Raw genomic sequence first — 20,040 nt, 5'->3', positions numbered from 1 at the left:
CTGCAGGTAGAAAGAGGAAAAAAATGCTTAAGACAGATAACTACAATCAATTACATAAAACTGCTCCAAAAAGTCTATTTATTCTACTTAATGTAAATTTTATATAAAATACCCTGGATACATGCACAATGCCTTATGGAATAAAATGGCATTTAATGGGTTATTTAACACAACATGGCTTGCCACAGGGTAACCTTTTCACGTCCCTCTGGTCTCTCAGAACTTGATTAACAAAACCAAACACTTCTTCTATTGCTTAAACCGCTCATTGCACAAGGTGGGTGAGACAGCAGAAGGCCAATGCCCTGTACAAAGCAGCTCTGCAAGTTAACAATTAAAGCATGATATTATGTTCAGTGTATTCCTAAAAGCACCACAAACGCAACTCTAAAAGTTTGTAGTTAGACAAATACTTACTCAAACTGTATTTTAAATGGTGACTTTCAAAAATACTCTGAAAGTGTATAATCTTCCCAGTTAACATTCTCCTAAGGATAACTAAGAAGACATGAAGATACTGTACACCTTACAGCCTCCCTGAAAGCACCTGAAATCTGCGGCACCACACATACTATGTTACCAGCAACTGCCTGTATTCTTTCTGATAAACTTCTGATAAATCTTCCCACAATGCGTAGGATAACATGCAGATTCAGGTGTACTAGTTTCATAGTCCTTAGACTAAAATTAGACTACCATTTATCTAAAACCAAGCAGCTTGATGTAGTATAAACTATCTTCCTTTTCTTTTCCCTGTAAATAATGTAGAATAGATTTGTATCTTAGAATATTTATTCAGTGCTTGATGAGGGGAAGGAAAGAGTAAAAAGTTAACACACACAATAAAATCACATTATAGTTCACATTTAACGTGGCACTTGCAGAAATGTCAAATGTAACATGTCAGTGTCAGTCTTCACACCTTTTCTTTTTCTTCTCTACCAAAGACTCAAGGGGAAAAAAAAAAGAAAGAAAAGGAATTCACAGGGCACCCAGAATGCTGACATCACCAAGGCTCTTTCTGTAAGCTATCCAGAATGTCAGCATACAGTAACTTTTGCTTTTTTATACACCTGCAGCAAGTGTGAAGCTTCTGTTTAAGGAGACACAAGCAATGTGCAAAAGCTTGAATTCCCAAATAGCTACAAAGTATATCCCCATGCAAAATATATTATTGTGTAGATAGAGTACTGGCAACTCTAAGAGACACTGCTGACCAAATGAAATGCATATTCATTTAAGTTGGAGGAAAAAAAATCCTGGCCAGTTATTTCAGCACCTGATATAGAATCACAGAATCAGACTGCTTTGGCTCAGAAAGGTCCTTTAAAGGCCACCTGGTTCCAACCTCCCTGTCATGGGCAGGGACACCTCCCACCAGACCAGGTTGCCCAAGGCCCCATCCAGCCTGGCCTTGAACACCTCCAGGGATGGGGCATCCACAGCTTCTCTGGGCAGCCTGTGCCAGGGCCTAACCACCCTCTGAGTAAAGAATTTCCTCCTAATATCTAATCTAAACCTACCCTCTCTTAGTTTAAAGCCACTCCCCCTTGTCCTATCCCTACACCCCCTGACAAAGAGCCCCCCCCTGCTTTCCTGTAAGCCCCCTTTAGGTACTGGCTGGCCACTGTAAGGTCTCCCCAGAGCTTTCTCTTCTCTAGGCTAAACAACCCCAACTCCCTCAGCCTCTCTTCGTAGGTGAGGAGCTTCAGCCCTCTGAGCATCTTCAGATACAACAGACTCCACATATTGATTACCAATGAGTGCACACTGCTGCATAAATATATTCCTCTTTAGTTTTTTTCTTCTAAGCAGTTTTTTCTGTCTTGCTCAACTTCATAAAGCTTGTCTGTATATATAGCTAAATATTACTCAGACAACACACTGTGTAGTGCTATACATGGCACCTCACAGCAGCAACAAGGCGAGGTTCAATGAGGACAACATAAATCTGGATTTAGCTAGCTCACTGAAAATAAACAATCCATATCAGCTTCGTTTTCAACCCCTCCTCCCAACAATTCAACTAGTTGGGAAATGAAACTGAAACCTGAGCAATGAAAAACATGAAGTGTACAATCAACTACTGAAAATTAGTAGGTGTCATTCTGATGAAGCAGCAGAACCTTTCAGAAGACTAATTTCACTCCAGCTTGCTAGGAACTACAGATGATTAAAGATCCAGAGGCACACAAGGTTGTTAGCAGTATCAATAGCTTCTGAGAATAGCACTGAGTCAACAGTGTCATTTCTTTAGCCTGGCTTTTCTTTTATATAAGGTGTTTATAATCAGAATGGTCTTTTAACATATATTTCTATTTCCCACATATATGTAACAGCATGCTTCATGTACTTTTTTCAACAGTGAGGGGCAGTTTGATTTTTTTTTTCACAAATATTTTTCAATTAATTTATAGTAAACATGGCTATAGCCCATCAGTGGTAATATTTCAAAGATTTAGTCGATCAGATGAACTCTATCTCAAAGCACAAACATGCTCCAGCTGTCTTTTCATCTTCACATATATACAAGAGCTTGTATCACCCCAATGATGTTGAATTTTTTCTAAAAATCTTATTAAACTATCTAGATGAGGCTGCAAAAGCAGGGGTCAGCGTTGGTTATAAAACAAACAAACAAAAACCAGAAAATTTAGTGCATTAACAGATTAAGAACTCAGCAACATCACAACCACATTTTGTTTGTTTTTTGTTTTCCTCCACAGCATCACAGCATGGCTGAGGCTGGCAGGGAGCTCTGGAAGCCACCTGCTCCAAGCCCTGCCCCATCAGGGCCACCCAGAGCAGGCTGCCCAGGGCCAGGCCCAGGCGGCTTTTGGGGATCCGCAAGGAGGAGACCCCACAGCTCTCTGGGCAGCCTGTGCCAGGGCTCCTCACCCGCACAGCACAGAAGTGCTGCCTGGTGCTCAGAGGGAGCCTCCTGGGCTCCAGCTTGTGCCCAATGCCTTCTGTCCTGGCACCAGGCACCACTGACAAGGATATGGCCCCAGTCTCAATTCAGAAACTGAAAGGAATATGTGATGCAAGAGCATTAAAGTTTTGTGATACAGATGAAATGAAAATTCAAGGATAGATGCCTCAAGGCATTTTAAAGGATTATCAACATTAGGCATGTAAAAGCTGAAACAAAGTAAAATAAAATAAAATAAAAAAAAGCTAAATTGAAGCCTATTAATCTAAACACACAAAGATAAAGATATATATACATATATATATATATATGCGCTAAAGACAGAAGCTGAAGATGCAAAAAAGTTGGTAAAGTGATCAAGTTACAGCACACAACCTGAGAGAATCAGCCGGTACCAGTAGAGGGCACTCGGGAAGCTACAAAAACTGGGTGAAGAGGTACTGCTACTGACTGGGACAGCTAAAGCAATTCTGAACAGGGAGTTAACAGACAGCTTCCCGGACCAATGCATCTGAATTGTTTTAGGTATCAGTACCAACTATGTCGTTCAATATCCCATATCTCACTTTTGATTTTTCCATAGTTTTGGCTGGAGAAGTGTGTCTAAGTCTCAGCCCTTTGGATAAATGTTTATTTCCATAGCTAGTACTATTCACCTTCTATGCTTTTCTACTGTTCTGCACAGATGTGATGAGGAGTTGCAATCTGCCCAGCAAGTCTACTCCAGACAGTATACTCCAGCTGAGTTCTGTATTTTAGTACTGGAGTATTACAGCTTTGAATTTGCAGATGACGAAGAAGATGTAGCCTACAACTTAACTTTATTTCATTAAGAAAGTCTGAGAAGTACTGCTTAAGGTGATTACATTATTACTTAAAAAAAAAAAAAGGAAAAAAATAAAAATATTGTGTATTGCTCCTACTCAGTGTTTGCTGAGTTTTGCACCATGCATGTTAAGGGTCTGTGCACAATGGCATTTTTTCCTTCACATCATCTTCACTAAATACAACTCAACTTCCAGAAATCAATTTTTAAAATACAGTTAAAAAAAAAGTATATAAACCTATTCCTTATAATTGCCCATGCATCCAGGGTTTAGCATGTTCCAGATATTTTTTATATTATTATATTTGTATTTTTTTTAATCAAGTGATATTGCTGAGTTTACCTTCCCAGAAACTGTTTTGAAGGCTTTTCAGTATTTTAAATTTTTTCAACTCTGCAGGCTGCTAAGAGATGCATTTCAGTGCTCTTCATAAACTCATTCTAGTTAGAGTGACAAATAAATCACTCACTGAGTAATGCTCAATTCATATATCATAGTATGGATGATGAGCTTAGGAGGAGTAAGTAATTTTAAATAGGTATTCTTTGACACTAATGTTTTCATAGCAGTGGTCCAACCTGATTACTAAGCAGCAGTAAAGAAAAAACAAATGCATCCTTAAAAAAACAAACTGATTTTGGTGTTGGTATTAATATGAAAAAATTACTGTACCTTACCTGAAGTCTAATTTAATCCAGACTCCAATCTAATGTGAAAATCTCCATATGTCAGCCAGTATCAGGAGGCCATACAAAAATACTTTACAGCAACACTGTGTGAATTATTTCAGGTTTATGTAAATTCTTGAAAATAAAATTATATGATTTAACATTTTACATTGGCTTCTATGAGTTAATTTTGCTTAAAAGTGGGTCTTCTGAAGCTTTTATTAAAATATTGCAACTTAAAAAAATCAATAGACTGTGATAATTAAAGTTATAATAAATGCAGAAATTTCAATGCATCAATGTTTTGAAATGCACTGAATTTTCAGTTTCTCTGACCAATTTTGGTATTTATTAGAAAGAGCCAAAATTCCACCCTAGATAAAAATCCTCTGATTTTCAAGTCTTGCTGTGTCACCAGGGAAACCCTCAAAGATCGTTCTTTCAACATCCAAACTAATGAACTCTGGTTTTCTATTAACTCCTTTCCATCAAATGAACGAGAAAAAATATTAAGAATGGTGAGATGAAAATCTGATATAGCTTTCCTCAACCATAAGCTATCTAAATTCTCCTATCGCTTTGTTTGACTGTAATCTGTCACTACTTCAAAGGCCATCAGATACGAAAAGAGAAACAGCATACTGAGAGCAGGTAACTGCCTAAACTTTGTGTCCACAAGAATCCAGTCTACAATGTAGTGAATATATGTATCAAATTGCTAATTGACAAAAAAACCCTCCAGCACAAACTCAATGAAAATGTGAGTTTTATGATGTCAAAAATATGTCTTCAGATCAAAAAATGTGATGCTCAGAATATTTAATACTTTTTGGAGTTTGGTTGCCTTAAGGTATTTAAATTTACCGTCACTTTGGGCTCCCTTTCAGTCCACAGGGAAAACCTGCACATACAGAGATGCCTCAGACTTAAAGTTTAATTTTTAAACAACTGAAGTTAGGGCAGAAAGAAACTCTAGTTTAATGACTTAGATAAGTGTACTGCAAGCTTTCAAAATGCATTTGAAAATATTTCATTTCATTGGGTATTTTGAATGTCTGGCCTGAACTTTTAATCTAGAAGCACATGAAACTTTACTTTTATTTGGTAAACACAGAAACCTGTTTTGGTGTGAAAAATATAGAAATATTCTGATTTTGTTTTTAAAAGTTAACATTCAAGCGTTTTTTTATCCTAGATCATGTACTATGAAAGTATGAAAAAGAAAAGAGGTATGGTAAAGCCATATAAAAGATGAAGGACTCCGTCTCAGACTGCATTTAAAAATAAAACTATAACCGGAATCCTAACATAATGAAGAAGTGAAATAATGAAAAAGAGTTTTCACTCCATAAGATAAGAAGCTGTGCTATTTCACAGTATTGTAACAAAGCAGAATAGACAGCATTCCTTTCTTCCTCTTCTTTTTGTCTTAACACTTCAACAAAATGGCATGATTGAATATACCAACTATAATTTAAACGCTCATTTGCATATGCTTATCATAAACCCAAGTAACTGTAACCATTTTAAATTACTTTTACGAATTTAAGATTTTAAAACTCGGGTATTTTTACATGTGTTAGTTAGATGAAAATGCATAGCTGCATGCATTTAACTGTCTATACAGTCGAACTGGTAAAGCTAAACAAGAGTAATGTTCCAAGAGCCAAATCTTTCTTCGAATACACTACAAAAAGCAGGAACACTTATGTATAGTGGTGAGGGAATATTCTTCAAATGACCAGATATTAAGTATGTGAAAGTACTGAGTATCACTCACATATCTGAGATCTTCAGTATGATAGGTAAGTACTCAGTCCACACACTTTGATTATACTGAGGATAAACTGCATGCAACGTACTCTTTGAGTCCAGAATGTGGTTTTCAGACATTTCAAGTAGAATATTTGCTTTGTTTTAGAAATACTGAAGGTAGCTGACCTTTTGCTAAGTATTCTCATTGGTAACAAACAATGGCCATTAGAAAAACATAATAAGCAATAAAATATAAAAGCCAAAGCAACTTATGTACCAAATACAAAACAGCATTCTATATAAAAACAGTGTTTACACCATGTGCACTAACTACAAAGCAAATGTTATGTGACAGGACAGCACTGTCTAAAATAGCAAACTATTAGTACAGATATAAAGAAAAGAAATTGCATATTTTTCCCCATTTCATAAATGAAAATTTTAAATAGCTTGAGTTTGGCATAATGTTTTGTTCTATACTTGGCATAAACTTAAATGACTGCTTTCAAATCTTCTGATGCTATAAAATGTTTAATGTACTTCAGTTGACTTCATACTTGTATTAGGTAAAGGAGTGCCTGAATTTGTGTATAAATGATGTTAAAATATGATTTTTTTTGTGTTAAACTTCATTGCCACTGTTCATGTTCTACAGTGCTTCTGTGAATTATGACTTTAAAAAAAAACATTTAACAAAAGTTCAAAATTGGGCACAGACTGTATTTTTCTCCCCAAGCAATACAATCTCTTGCTTTTATCAGATACACCATGTATTTACTTATTTAACTTGTTTCTTTTTGTAAGTATAGATTTGGCAAGATGTTCGGGGTCGTATTAGCAGCTTCTCCATGTAGCTCACAGCTTATGAAACAGCAGTGGATCTTATGTCACATTTATGTGCAACTGATGGCACAAAGTTTTAGGTTCGGTTATTGCATGTGGTTCACGTGTTAGTCCTGAATTTTCATTACCAAGTTTCTTATTAAGGCCATAATTACACACTACCACTAACCCTGTCAAACTTGGACAATGCACTCTTTCTTCATTGCAAGCGTAGTCTTCTGTTAAATCACTTTATAAAGCATCCCCTCCAGCATATCACATTGTGTCCACAACTCTTTCAGTCCCTCCTACATTTTGAGAACAGGTGTTCCCACTATCTCATTTTCTATCAATGTTTGTTATAAAAGATTGATGCCTACTAGCATACAAGGACATACGAGATGGTAAAGAATTATTATGCTTCAAATACTTTAGCCTTTTATTTCCTTCTTTCATGTGGCCTGAAGTCAGGTACAGTATTTGTGTAGTAATCCTCATTGTTCAGACTTATTTTTTATGTATAGAAACATAAATGATAACAGGCTTGTCATTAAAAAATAATTATCTTTTGTCTCATGTTTCTGAGCTCCTCGCAGGGTAAAAATAAATGCAAAACCTTTTTTTCATTTCAAAATCTTGTTAATTGTCTGCCTCCCCATGGTGTACATTATTTTGTAATAGGATAATTATAGTCATTTGGTCCATGTTTTGTTATTTAGAAAATAAAACAAAAACAATCAGTATTGAAACAAAAGTTACAGAAAGGAAAGCAACGAACAATTACTTCACACAATCATATGTTTATAAACTTCCCTAAAAAACAAACAAAAAAGGAAGACTTCAAACAACAACTTTCAGTTTTATATCACTTGTATATCACTTTTTTGCAGTTACCACCTAACTTCCTCTCTACCTCTACAATGAAACTAACATGTGAAAATTGTTTTTTATGTACATGTAAATATAACAATTTTCCCTCAAAGGAGGAATTTGGTGCTTTGAGGGCTGCCGCCTGGCCGTGTTGTTTCTCACGGTCCACGAAGAATAGCTCCACAGTGCTGAAAAGTCACGATTGGTTCATCCTTCCATATGCAAATGGTAAGCAGACATTTGTTCAAGCCTCTAAAGCATCTTTCACCAAAATGCCCCTTTTCATATGAAGTGAACAGGTACACTGATTTACAAGAACACTTAAATTAAGAAAATAAAGCTTTTTGGAGTATCTACTAAAGGAAAAGCAGAGCTGAAGAAACAGTAGTCTGGAAAAACATGAAAAAAAGTTCACATCTGCAACAGAACACCATCAACTAACTCCCCAAAGATGATGACTATCAGCAGAGATTTTAAAATCAAGTTTCTGTGTACCATATTAGGCACGTGGCAGCCAACAATGAGCAACATATCTGACCTTAAAAGGCCACTAATAAACAAACTGAAACTAGCCCCTTGGTCAGTGTGACAGCTTTTTGTTTGTTTGTTTGTTTGTTTGTGAGAACCTATACATGCCAGAAATAAATATTTTCACAGCACTCCAAGTTTCTCAACTACAAAACAAGCAGGTGGAAGCAGACATACTTTAAGGACTTTATTTAGCAAATGACAACCAAGAAAGCAAAATCAAAGAGAAAAACTTACAACTCGAAAACCATATAAAGCATTCCATCTGAGCTGTATGTCTCCAACAGTTCAACAATATGAGGATGCTTCAGCATGTGACAAATACTGGCTTCCCTCTTCAGATCTGCGGAAGACAAAAAATAGTATATTAGCTGTATATTCAAGTTGCTGATAACTAAAATACAATGTTTGGAAAGATGTAAGCCTCTGAAGCTTCTAATATATTCTTTAATCTTTATAAATAATACTTATGAGATGATATTTAATTATTCTCCTTCAGAACTAATGCATTAAATTAAGTTAAACAACTCACGTAGATCTCAAAATATAAAGACACAAAACTTAATAGGCTCCCCTGATTTGATCAAATAACAGAAGATTTTCTGGGTCATAATGTGAAAACTCAGATTACAGTTGTAATACGGATTGGGAGAGGGAGAGAGAGAGAGAGAGAGAGAATCACAAATCATCTAGGTTGATAAAGAGCTTTAGGATCATCAGTTCCAACTATCAACCTGTCCTACCAAGCCCCACCATTAAAACATGTCCCTTAGTACCATGTCCACGTCTCTTAAATACCCCCAGGGATGGGGACTCCGCCACTTCCTTGCACAGGCCATTCCTAATTCTTGGCCACCGTCTCTGTGAACAAATTCTACCTAATGGTCAATCTAAACCTCCCTTGACGCACCTTGAGATCATTTCCTTGCATCCTATTCCTTATCAACTGAGAAAATAGACCAACAGGCTCCTCACTGCAATCTCCTTTCAGGCACTTGTAGAGAGCAATGAAGTCTCCTTTCAGCCTCTTCTACTCCAGACTAAGTAACCCCAGCTTCCTCAGCCTCTCCTCATATGTCTTGTCTAGTCCCTTTACCACCTTCCTTGCTCTTCTCTGCACATGCTCAAGACACTCAGTATCTTTTTTTGTAGTGACGGCCCCAAAATTAAACACAGTACTTGCGGTGTGGTCTCACCTGTGCTGAATATAGAGGGTCAATCCCTTCCCTTGTCCTCCTGGCCATGCCATCTCTGATGCTGGCCAGGATACCTGTGGCTTTCTTGGCCACCTGGGCACACTGCTGGCTCATGTTCAGCTGGTTGTTGACCAGCACCCCCAGGTCCTTTTCTTCCCCAAAACTTTCCAGTCACTCTTCCCCATGCCCTATCGGCGCCTGGTGTTGTTATGACCCAAGCGTGTCACCTGGTACTTGGCCTTGTTGAATGTGATCGGACTTGGCCCATCGACCCAGCCTATCCAGATGCCTCTGCAAAGCCATCCTACCCTACAGGAGATCAACGGTCTTGCCTGACCTAGTATTGTCTGCAAACTTGCAGAGGGTACACTCAATTCCCTCGTATAGATCACTGACAAAAATGTTAAACGGAAGTGGTCCCAGTACTGAGCCCTGGGAAACACCATTGGTGAACAGCTGCCAACAGGACAGAACTCCAGACTACACCAAATTTTCAGCCTAAATATCCAGCATCACTGCAAAATTATCTCCAAGTACAAAAGACAGGATCTTTCACTGCACTACAGTAAGAACTATTAAGCATGGATGTTCCTAGTCTAATTCCTCTGCTGAACACAAGGTCATCTAAAGCAGGTTGCCCAGGACAATATCCTGTTGGGTTTTGAACTTCTCTAAGAATGAAGACTTCACAAGCTGTACAGACAACCTGTACTGGAGTCTGATCATCCTTATAATAAAAAAAGATTCTTATGTTTGAAAACCACAGTTTGGTTCTTTAATATTTTTTTTTTAAATCACAATATATGAAATGACACTGACATAAATTTTAACCAACATACAGTAGCTTGCATTTCTGTTCTAGAGAAGAAGGAGAAAGACAAAGAGTTGTGAATAAACAAAGAGCAGAAACTGCTGTGACATCTCTCAAAGCTTGACAGATTGTTTCTGATCAATCAACACTTCTCTTCTGAGCACAAATCAATCCTTCTTTTATTAAAGAAAGGCAAAAAAAAGCAAAACCCGATAAACCACACAGAACTCATTTTCTTTCCTCTTTATTGACAAAATTATTTGCTATTTGTATCATTTAATCTTCCTTAAAACTCTTATTTTAAGTTACCATCAGTATTCTAGAAAATGAGCAAAATCTTGAGTGAAGCCTTGATAATTAGGATGAAAGGAAAATACCAGTCTGTAGTCTGAAGCAGATATTTTTCTTTTCTATTCTCTTTTTGTACACTTTTTTATTGCTCAAGAACCACCTACTTATGTATTTATGGGAAAATATAAATACTGCTTGATTTGAGAATGCTTACCATATTCTTCTGCTACACGGTAAAAAAAAATAAAATGTGCTATTTTCTTATGTGTCATATTACATTTCTAACGTGAATTATTAACATTCAAGAATACTACAAGTCAGATGAATGTTCTTTCATGTGAAGCATTTAACAGGTTATTAAGATTAATGCTAGACTTAATGCTAATCTTTAGTAATTTATAAATTTGTATGAATTTGTAAAATGTCTGAACTTTAATCCGATAAAAATGTTCAGATTCACACAGTGCAAATTTACTTCCCATAACTTTCACATTACACTTACATTATGTGCTTTCTCCCTCATCCTTGCAAATCTAACCTAAAATCAAAATGAACAGAGTAATCCCTTCAAAACCACGATGGTGAAACAACATCTTAGGTAGTGCAAACAGAGCAGACAAAAGAAGCAAATAACTATTTTGGTGATGCAGACAAAATTTAAGTAACAAAATTCACGTCAAATTTGTCCTTAATACAGAGGTAAAATCCTATCACATAAGAAAATAACAGTATGTCTTTCATTATTTAAAGATACCCACATACCACCCTCTTCATACAGAGGATCTACTATGGTAGTTACCATATGGTAACATTCTCTTCAAATGTGCTTAGGTATGGATTCAACACTAATCATTTACCGCCCCAGTCTTCTAGGCAGTAAGATTCTCCTTGTCATTCACCAAAGTATGCATCCAGTCCGTCCTAAATGGGATCACAGATACTGGTAGATGGTTTAAGAGAATGGAAAACTACATGATTCTGTAATGAATACGATCTCCAGAAAATACAGCACTTATTTTCCTTTTTACAATCTAAGGATGTTAATACTACCACACCTTGCCATGGTTATCTGATACCTATTTTCATATGGGAAGTGAAAATCCAACAGGAAACTACAGAAAGTTCTGCTTTCTTTATGGGTAAAAATTGTGTTCAAAATCGTTTATTTTGGCTGCTTGATTTATTCATTTCTTGTGATATCTATACATATTCTGCAGGAAAGGAGAACTGTGAGAAAGAAAATATGCTGCAATTTACCTCATTCCTTTGTGTAATATTGCACAAGCAAAAGAACTGCTCACTGACTGAGGAAGGAGAAGAAGAATGTGGAAAATACAATTTCTGAACAGCAAAGCAAATGTATAGAAGCCACAGAACAATGCTTTAGTAAGACTTAGGTGGCTTGGGGCTAAATGCAGAACAAAGTCCTATTTAAAAAACAGTAGGAACTTGTTTAACAGAGGACCTGTTAGGGAAGAATAAAACTTGGTGTAGAGACAGACAGATACATACCACATTGATTCAAACAACCCACAAGTCCAAAACTACGATGGATTCTGAGGTCCATTTGGACTCTGACCCAAATGTCAAAAGATGTTATGCTTAAGACCAGTTAGAAGGCAAGGGAAAGGATAAGAAAAGGCAGAGATGGCATATATTTCATCAATTTCACTTAAAAAAAATCATAATCATCTACGCAGTCCTTTCTCAAATGCGTTACCCAGACTGAGTTAAATTTCAACTCCACACACTCCTCAAGGGGTAATTAAAACCCTAACCACCCGCAGATAGTGCTGAATAGAACAGTTCTGAATAGAATCTAAAGCCAAGCAAACTCTTGGCTGCAAGCATGAGACCAGAGATACCCTAAGAAAAATCCCATTATTATTTTTGTGAGCCACCATATATCTATATCTTAGCATTCTGAATATAACATCATATAAACTATTTTCTATCTTCTCTTAAGTTTCCTAAACTTCTACTAAATATTTTGCCATATCTTGTTGTAACAAAGGTCCTGCTCATCCTAAGTCAAAACATGCCTTCCTCCTAACACTCAAAAGAGATTCAGGACTGTTCAAGAATCTGCCAAAATATTAACTCAGTTTTAAGGAGCAAGAGGTGGCATGTACCATTTACTAAAGATTATGTAGCTTACATTTTGAACATCCTCCTTCAACAGTAAGCAAAATTTAGCCAAAAGAACATGCTATAAGAGTCACTGAGATTGTTAGAATGGCATGGAAGTTCAGACTTCTATAATAAACAGAAAAGTTCTAAGATGGAAAAGGGAATTTCCAGTGATAAACAACACAGAGAAAACACAGTCTTGTGCTTGGACAAGGTTGCAACACTGAAAATGGAATTGCAGGAAACTCTGAAAAGATAGCTGGTCTAAATAATGTTAAGAAATAAGTATCAGTCTTTGATAGAAATATGAAACATGAGCATCACTTAAAACTTGTATAGGAGTTAACTATTATCCTATGCATCCCTGACAATTCTGGCAAACACCTAATTTCCTTTCAAATCTGATACCCAAGTTTTTAAAACATTGTCTCAGACACATTGAACACATTTTGAAGGTATGCTCATGCTATCCTACAGCATGGAAGAGCTAGATGCTCCCTAGCAGCCTGAATTATAGCACTATTATAACATCTTTGACAGCATAATCACAATCTTTCTCAGCGAGACAGAAGACATAAAAAGTCATTTTTAGACATACAGCATTCCAATTCTCCCAGTTCAATCCTTTAAAATATTAGTTCGCCATCCACAGCTTGGGTATGACTGTATTTGAAAAGAAGTATCTACATTAGTAGTAAACTGTTTGCTTAAAACACTTCCATGTATTTTGCACAGAGAGAATGCGATTACATAATTTATATAGATATGTCAGTACTAAGTATTAAAAGGAAATCTATCTATCTATATTTCTTTGCATCGGAGAAATGATTCTTGGATTAATCATCTAATTAACATCATTATGTTGCAATTCAAAGAAGATTTCAAATATCACCATGGCTGTAAACTGCAGATAGCAACACGACAGGTGGTAACCATTCCCAAGTTTTATTTTGGGTCAGGAACATACTTTTGAAGAACTTCTCCCAGTCATTCCCACCTACCATCTTTTGGTATGCATCCCAGAGAAGCTGATGTTTACTTCAGTTAGATCCAACTGAACTGAATGATGTGCTTCAGAAATGTGCCTGAGGTGCTCCAGTCATGAACAGCATTCAGGCCACAAGGTCAGACTAGTCATAGGTCAAAGCAACCCCCCTGAGGTGTACATAATACAGACACTAGTACCTTCACACCAACCGCTTCACTCTACAAATATGTTGGTTTTGGTTTTGTGGTGGGTTAGCCTTGGCTAGAAACTCAACTCCCACCCTTGCTCTTGTTCCTTGTTCTGCTGCTCAGCAGGATTCAGGGAGAAAACAGGAAGAGAAACAAGAGAGCTCATGGGTTGAAACAAAGATGAGGAGGTTGCTTACCAATTACTGTTGCTGGAAAAACAAAAACAACAACAACAACAAAACACCTTGATGTGACAAAATTAACTTAATTTATTGCCAGTTAAAATAAATCTGTAATTATTGATTCAGGTAGTGGGAGACAAAGAAAAACATTGAAACAACACCTTTACTCCCACTTTGGCATGTTCACCTTTACTCTTTCACTCCAGACTCTTCTACTCCAAGTAGCGCAGGGGCACAGGGACTATGGTCAGTCCACAGCAGTTCCCCTCTGCCACTTCTTCGTCCTCACACCTTCCTGCTGCTCCCACATGGGTTCTCCACAGGCTGCAGTCCTTCAGGAATATCTATCTATTCCCACATGGGTCCTGCAAGGGCTACAGTGGGTATCTGCTCCCACACAGGCCCTCCACAAGCCACAGGGAGTATTCACTCTACCATGGATCCACTCTGCCATTCGCTTCTCCCCTCCTCTGATTTTCATATTACCATTTTTTGTTCCCTCTCCCTTTCTCTCCATCCTACATTTCCTTGGATATATTTTTACAGAAATGCCACACACGTGGCCTATGGGCTCAGCTTTGGTCCACTGTGGAGCCATCTGTAACTGTCTGTGTCTGGCATGGTGCAGCCCTGGTCCCTTCCCACAGAGTCTCCCTGTGCAGCCGCCCCCCTCTCTCCACGAAAACAAACCCCTGCCACCAGCACCTGATGGAAGTCTACACTGCTTTCTAGTCCAGCCAGACTGCAGTAGCCACCATGCTTGTAAGGGCTCCCCAGAAGACACGACTACCTCCAAGCTGAGCACACTGCTATCTACCTCTGCCTCAAGACAGCACGTAACAAGAACACGATGCACCCTGCACCACAGCCAACTCTGGTTTTACCAATTGTCCTGCATCTGAGGCTGCAGTTCCAAAGACAGGTGACCTTCCAGGGAAGTACAAGCTTAAAAAAGCTTCCCTACCCATCTCTGCTTGCTTTTTCCCACCCTCTAAGAGAATTACTCTTAGGCTCTATTGTTCTAATAATATAGAAATTAAGTCATAAAAGGACTCGTCACAACCAACGTACTGCAACAGGAACGAGCAGCGGGAGGTGGGAACATCTTATACTGATAACTTATAGTGACATTGGCAATGAAACCCCTGTACTCCAGAACCACAGTGATGTTCCTGCCCCACAGATTTTTTATTTATTTCTTCCATGAGAGTCTTCACGTTTCTCTTTACCAAAACCACAGTGCCTTCCTTTCTGGGGTACGTGGCAGCCCCCTCACCACACACAGACATCTGACCAATGAATGACTCCTTGCCTCAACAAGGAGTAAAAGCATACCTGCCTCCCTTCCCACGCACATCAGTGTGGCTAAAGCTCCACAGTAGCCAGGCTGATTTAACTGCTGGCTCTTTCTCTTCATCCCGTGCATGTTCTTGCCCTCTGCTCCACTGTGCAGCAGTCTTGAAGTTGTCACACCACACACCAAACCACTTCAGTGTATTAACTTGACAAAAAAAAATCACTTTTTTCCCCACTGGCTCAGTGTCCTAGTGTATGAAACAACCACTCAGTGACCAATCTCAAGTACAGAAGCTGGCATAAATGCAAGGAAAAGAATATGGAAGCAGGAGACAAACATGACCACAAAAGCCAGCATCAGGAGCTGCTTAGGATGTTGCAAAACACAAGTAGAAGCACAAGTACATACTTCGCACTGCATCGCCACCAAATCTTCTATTTCATAATCAATCTGTAGCTTACCAAACATGATAAAAGCATGCCAAAAAGAAACAAATGTATACAGTTCAGAAATGGCCCTTGATTAAAAAAAAAAAAGCCACTGGTAGTCAGTAATTACAATGACAATGTGAGATAATCAATCTTCAGTATCTTTTGTTTCAAGGCTACTGCAGAAACAAAAAGAGGGGGGGAGAAAGAAAAGCAAAATGTAGTTGCAACTAATACTTAGCAACCAGACTGCATTTCTAATCCCCCACATACAGAAACTTTAGGAAATCTCAATTTCATGGAATCAAACTTACAGACACTCACTGAATTCTGAGTAACAACCTTTTTTCTGCTCTATAATTTCTCAGTGTTTGGACATAAATGTAAACATATTGATGAACTTTTATGTGGAATTAGGTGTCTTGAGACACCTAGGCAGTTCTCACTCCATCTATGTTTCAGCTATGAAAACATGAAAAGTGTGAAAAAAAACTTTTCCTCTCTCTCATGCCAATCCACTCCACCAGATTTATCCAGAATGATGTACCTATAGATGGCTTGTGTCAATGAAAGCAAATCCTCCTTTCTTTTACTCATTTCCTCATTTTTATTGGAATACAAATAAGCAATGCTTCATAAAGAAAATAAAGAAGATGGTGTATTTTGGATAATGAATCAACCTGAACTAATAAAAAAGTGTTTAAGAATGTATGAAAGAGTATTAACAGCTGTCTATTGCAGATAATTAAAATCATTTATTAACAAATGATTAACAGCATGTTCAACGAGGTAGGAGGACAGAGGAAGAAGAGGGGAAATGATGAAAAATGAAACCAAGGCTTCCTAGATTATTATTATTTTTTTTTCCTTCTTTTTCTTCTTCAGGGCACAGTCTATTTCAAAACACTACTAGTAGTTCTCCTGGCTGCAAAGTAGCAGTTTCAGAAGTGTGGCAAAACCCAAGCAGGGTCATGACATCAGTAATAGTTTTATAAACCCAGTAAATTAATTCAAAAAGGAGTACGGAGAGGTGTCTCTGTCAGAAGTTTGGACATGCACACAGAAATGGAGGTGGTTGCTGAAGACATTCAGAAACCTCTGCAGTAAAATCTGTAACACTTTCTCCTATCTTTGATCTGTTTTCAATAATTTATGAAAGGAAACTGAAAACAGTCATTGACTCTCAAGATGTGATCAATCACATAATGAAAGTGCGTTCACTACCGATAACCGTATTATATTAAATCCCATGTTCCCACCTGCTATGTAGCACTGCATAATAGTCTGATACACAACACCTTTTAAATTACCATAGGCCACATTGTTACACTACAATCCACAATTTTAAACACTTTGCAATGCAATGAATTTTTTAACAGAGGTAAGTGAAAGGGTGTGCAGCTGCTGATCTGTCAGAATATGCTGTGAAACTTCTTTTTAAAAAAAGAAAAAAAAGAAGTTAAACACAAAGCATGTATTTGGTAAAAGAATGCTACATGCTGGTCAGAGCACTGAAATGGCAAAATGCTCTGCTGTAAAGTCACAATAGCCTTCTTTACTGAAATGACTAGAAGGTCGTAATTTCATAAAATTACACATACTGTTTTTCCTTCTAATAAAAGTGAGCTGACAAGCGCTTTACTTTAGCAGCCCCATTAAAAGCAACAATTGTTCCCTCCTCTGTCATCTCAAACTCCCCTCCTGCAGCATCTCTCACCTTCATGCTAGTGAAGCTGTTTGTGCAACTGCACAATAAACAGGATCATGGAATTGGTTCTACTGCAAGTAAACTTCTCCCCTTCCCCTCAGAGTAATTTTTGAGCAAATCTTCAGCCAGACTAATTCTGAATGCACACATATAAGCACAATGTGTGTTGACAGCACAGCATCAAAAACAAACGGCCACGTTACAGCAGTATTGCCCATCTCAAGGGCACAGCTGTATTAAAATGTTTGGGCAGTATGTCAAATCACGGTTTTCTATTAATTTGCTCCTCCCAAGGACTAAAGAAATCTGAAAACTAAGAACACTAAATGTCACAGTATTATCAGGATATACTAACATGCAGCAGCTTTATACTTTTGTACATTTAACTGAAACTGAAATTCAAACTGAAAAATGAATTTATAAATCAAGTGCTTTTTCTCTTTCCTCCCTGTAATTTGTGAAGTTTATGCAACTCGAAGTTGACATGTCTACCTACAGATTCCTCACTAGGTGGCAACACAGTTCATACTTTGATCTGCTATGTAGTCAGCAACTGAATACAAAAGGTACCTGCATTTATTTGGCTGTCGAGAGCGTTATGTTTGGGTAGTTTTATACTTATTGATCTGTTTAATGATGATGGTAAGAATTCAGACCTAGGAACAAAAACAAACACATGCCACCTTAAAATAATTAAGGTGCACCCAGGGCTAATAAGCACCCTTTATCAAGACTCTGTAGCAGAACCTTCTCTCCCACGTGCTTAATGAGTCACTCAAAGCTTATGACTACATCAGTCGTCTGTTGTGCTGCACACATCGATAACTGGGTTACACAACTATAATAAATTTAAACACAGTCTGCTGTTGGAAACCAGAAGTTTCTTCTTTAATCCATGAAACTGTAACTGAGGGGTATACTTATTGCTTTGAAGTCCAGCAAAAAGCTCTAAGACTAATAACTTACAAGTAATTCTGCTGAAGTCACTGGAATTTCTCCTGTTTAGAAGTTATATCAAGCTGTGCTTGTTTTTCCCCACCTATGCTGCTCTCACCTCCAGGGATTATTTTTTATTTTTATTTTTTTTGCTTCAGGGATGTGCATATTGGTGCATTTAAGTCTTCTCTTTAGCCCTTGCCCAGGGCAATACAGGTAATGCATATCTGAGGATGAGCTAAAATTACCATTATCAAACAAATTCAGAGTGGCAGAAAAAATCAACACCAGACTTCGACATTTCTAATATTTTGGCCAATATTCACTTAGGCAGTTCAGATTAGATAAAGGTTAGACTTTGCAGTCCTTTAAGGGAGTTTTTAGCAAGGAGAGTAACATTTATATCAAGTGCCCTCAAAGGCAATAGTACATTACCAAGAAAAGAACATTACTTCATAGAATCACAGAATCATTAAGGTTGGAAAAGACTTCCATGATCATCTGGTCTAACCATCACACTACTACCAATGTCAACCACTAAACAATGTTCCTAAGCACCATGTCCAACCTTTCCTTAAACACCCTCATATACTTGAACCAGAAAAATTAAAAATTACTTCTGTTGCTTATGATCCTAATATTCGTACTTTTCCTTTTGTTTGTAATGATTTTTTTTTCTGTATCTTAGTTTTTACCTGAACACAATGACAGGGAAATTTACTTTCTGATATCAACAAAGAATCTCAATTTTACAGGAAGAAGCCTGGAATCTGAAAGACACAAAGGAAATCTATTCTTAACATATTGAGCCAGTCTAGACAAACTGTTCCCAACTCCTACTCTACGAAGGGTTAAAGAAGCCATTAGACTGCTGTTATCGAACGTTAGCAGCTAGGAACAGAGTGCCCAAAGTCACCCAGAAGACAAAATCGACTGTTCAGGATGCTTCTTATACAGCCAAAAGTTACGTGCTTGTTTGTTTGGATCATAGTTTCTTTGGTCTAGAACTCCTGGGCTCTGTATAGCCAACACAAAACCAGTTGCTCAATAATACTAGAAATGGACTAGTGTTATTTTCCCCATACCATTAAGTCCAGAGAAGCCAGGTAAAAACAGAACTGGAAATATCAGTCTAATCTGATGATATCAACTCTGCAGCGTCAGGTAGCTCAGTTAATGACAGCATTTTAGTTGTAGCACAGCATGCTGGACAGGTTACTTTGCTGTTTTTCTCAGGCAATTTAGTGGAAATTGCAATATATGCTGCTGTACTGAGACAGCCTGAGTACCAAAAGCTTTCTCCACAGAACATTGAACTCTGTGATGAACAGCATCTACATTGCACCAAGGAGATGCATGCTGAGTAATAGATGACTACCTGGTAATTTTTAAGGATCATACCAATTCTCACTAACCAGAAAGTCCTGTAGAGAGTGGTATCTGAACCCTGAAGAACAATAACATTGCATTTGAACAAAAACAA

General features: G+C 37.6%; 1 protein-coding gene across 11 annotated transcripts in view; it reads right to left on the bottom strand.

Annotated features, from left to right (window-relative positions):
- CASK (calcium/calmodulin dependent serine protein kinase) overlaps window positions 1-20,040 on the bottom strand; it is a 214,611-nt gene that overhangs the window by 116,307 nt on the left and 78,264 nt on the right. For all 11 annotated transcript variants that reach the window (XM_035315990.1, XM_035315991.1, XM_035315993.1 and 8 more), the window contains exon 3: window positions 8,640-8,745. In XM_035315990.1, the coding sequence (XP_035171881.1) occupies window positions 8,640-8,745 (106 nt within the window). The remainder of the gene's footprint in view (window positions 1-8,639; window positions 8,746-20,040) is intronic.

The sequence above is a fragment of the Oxyura jamaicensis genome, chromosome 1 (assembly GCF_011077185.1).
Source record: "Oxyura jamaicensis isolate SHBP4307 breed ruddy duck chromosome 1, BPBGC_Ojam_1.0, whole genome shotgun sequence".
Classification (NCBI taxonomy): Eukaryota; Metazoa; Chordata; class Aves; order Anseriformes; family Anatidae; genus Oxyura; species Oxyura jamaicensis.
This window is presented reverse-complemented; position numbering and strand designations above follow the sequence as displayed.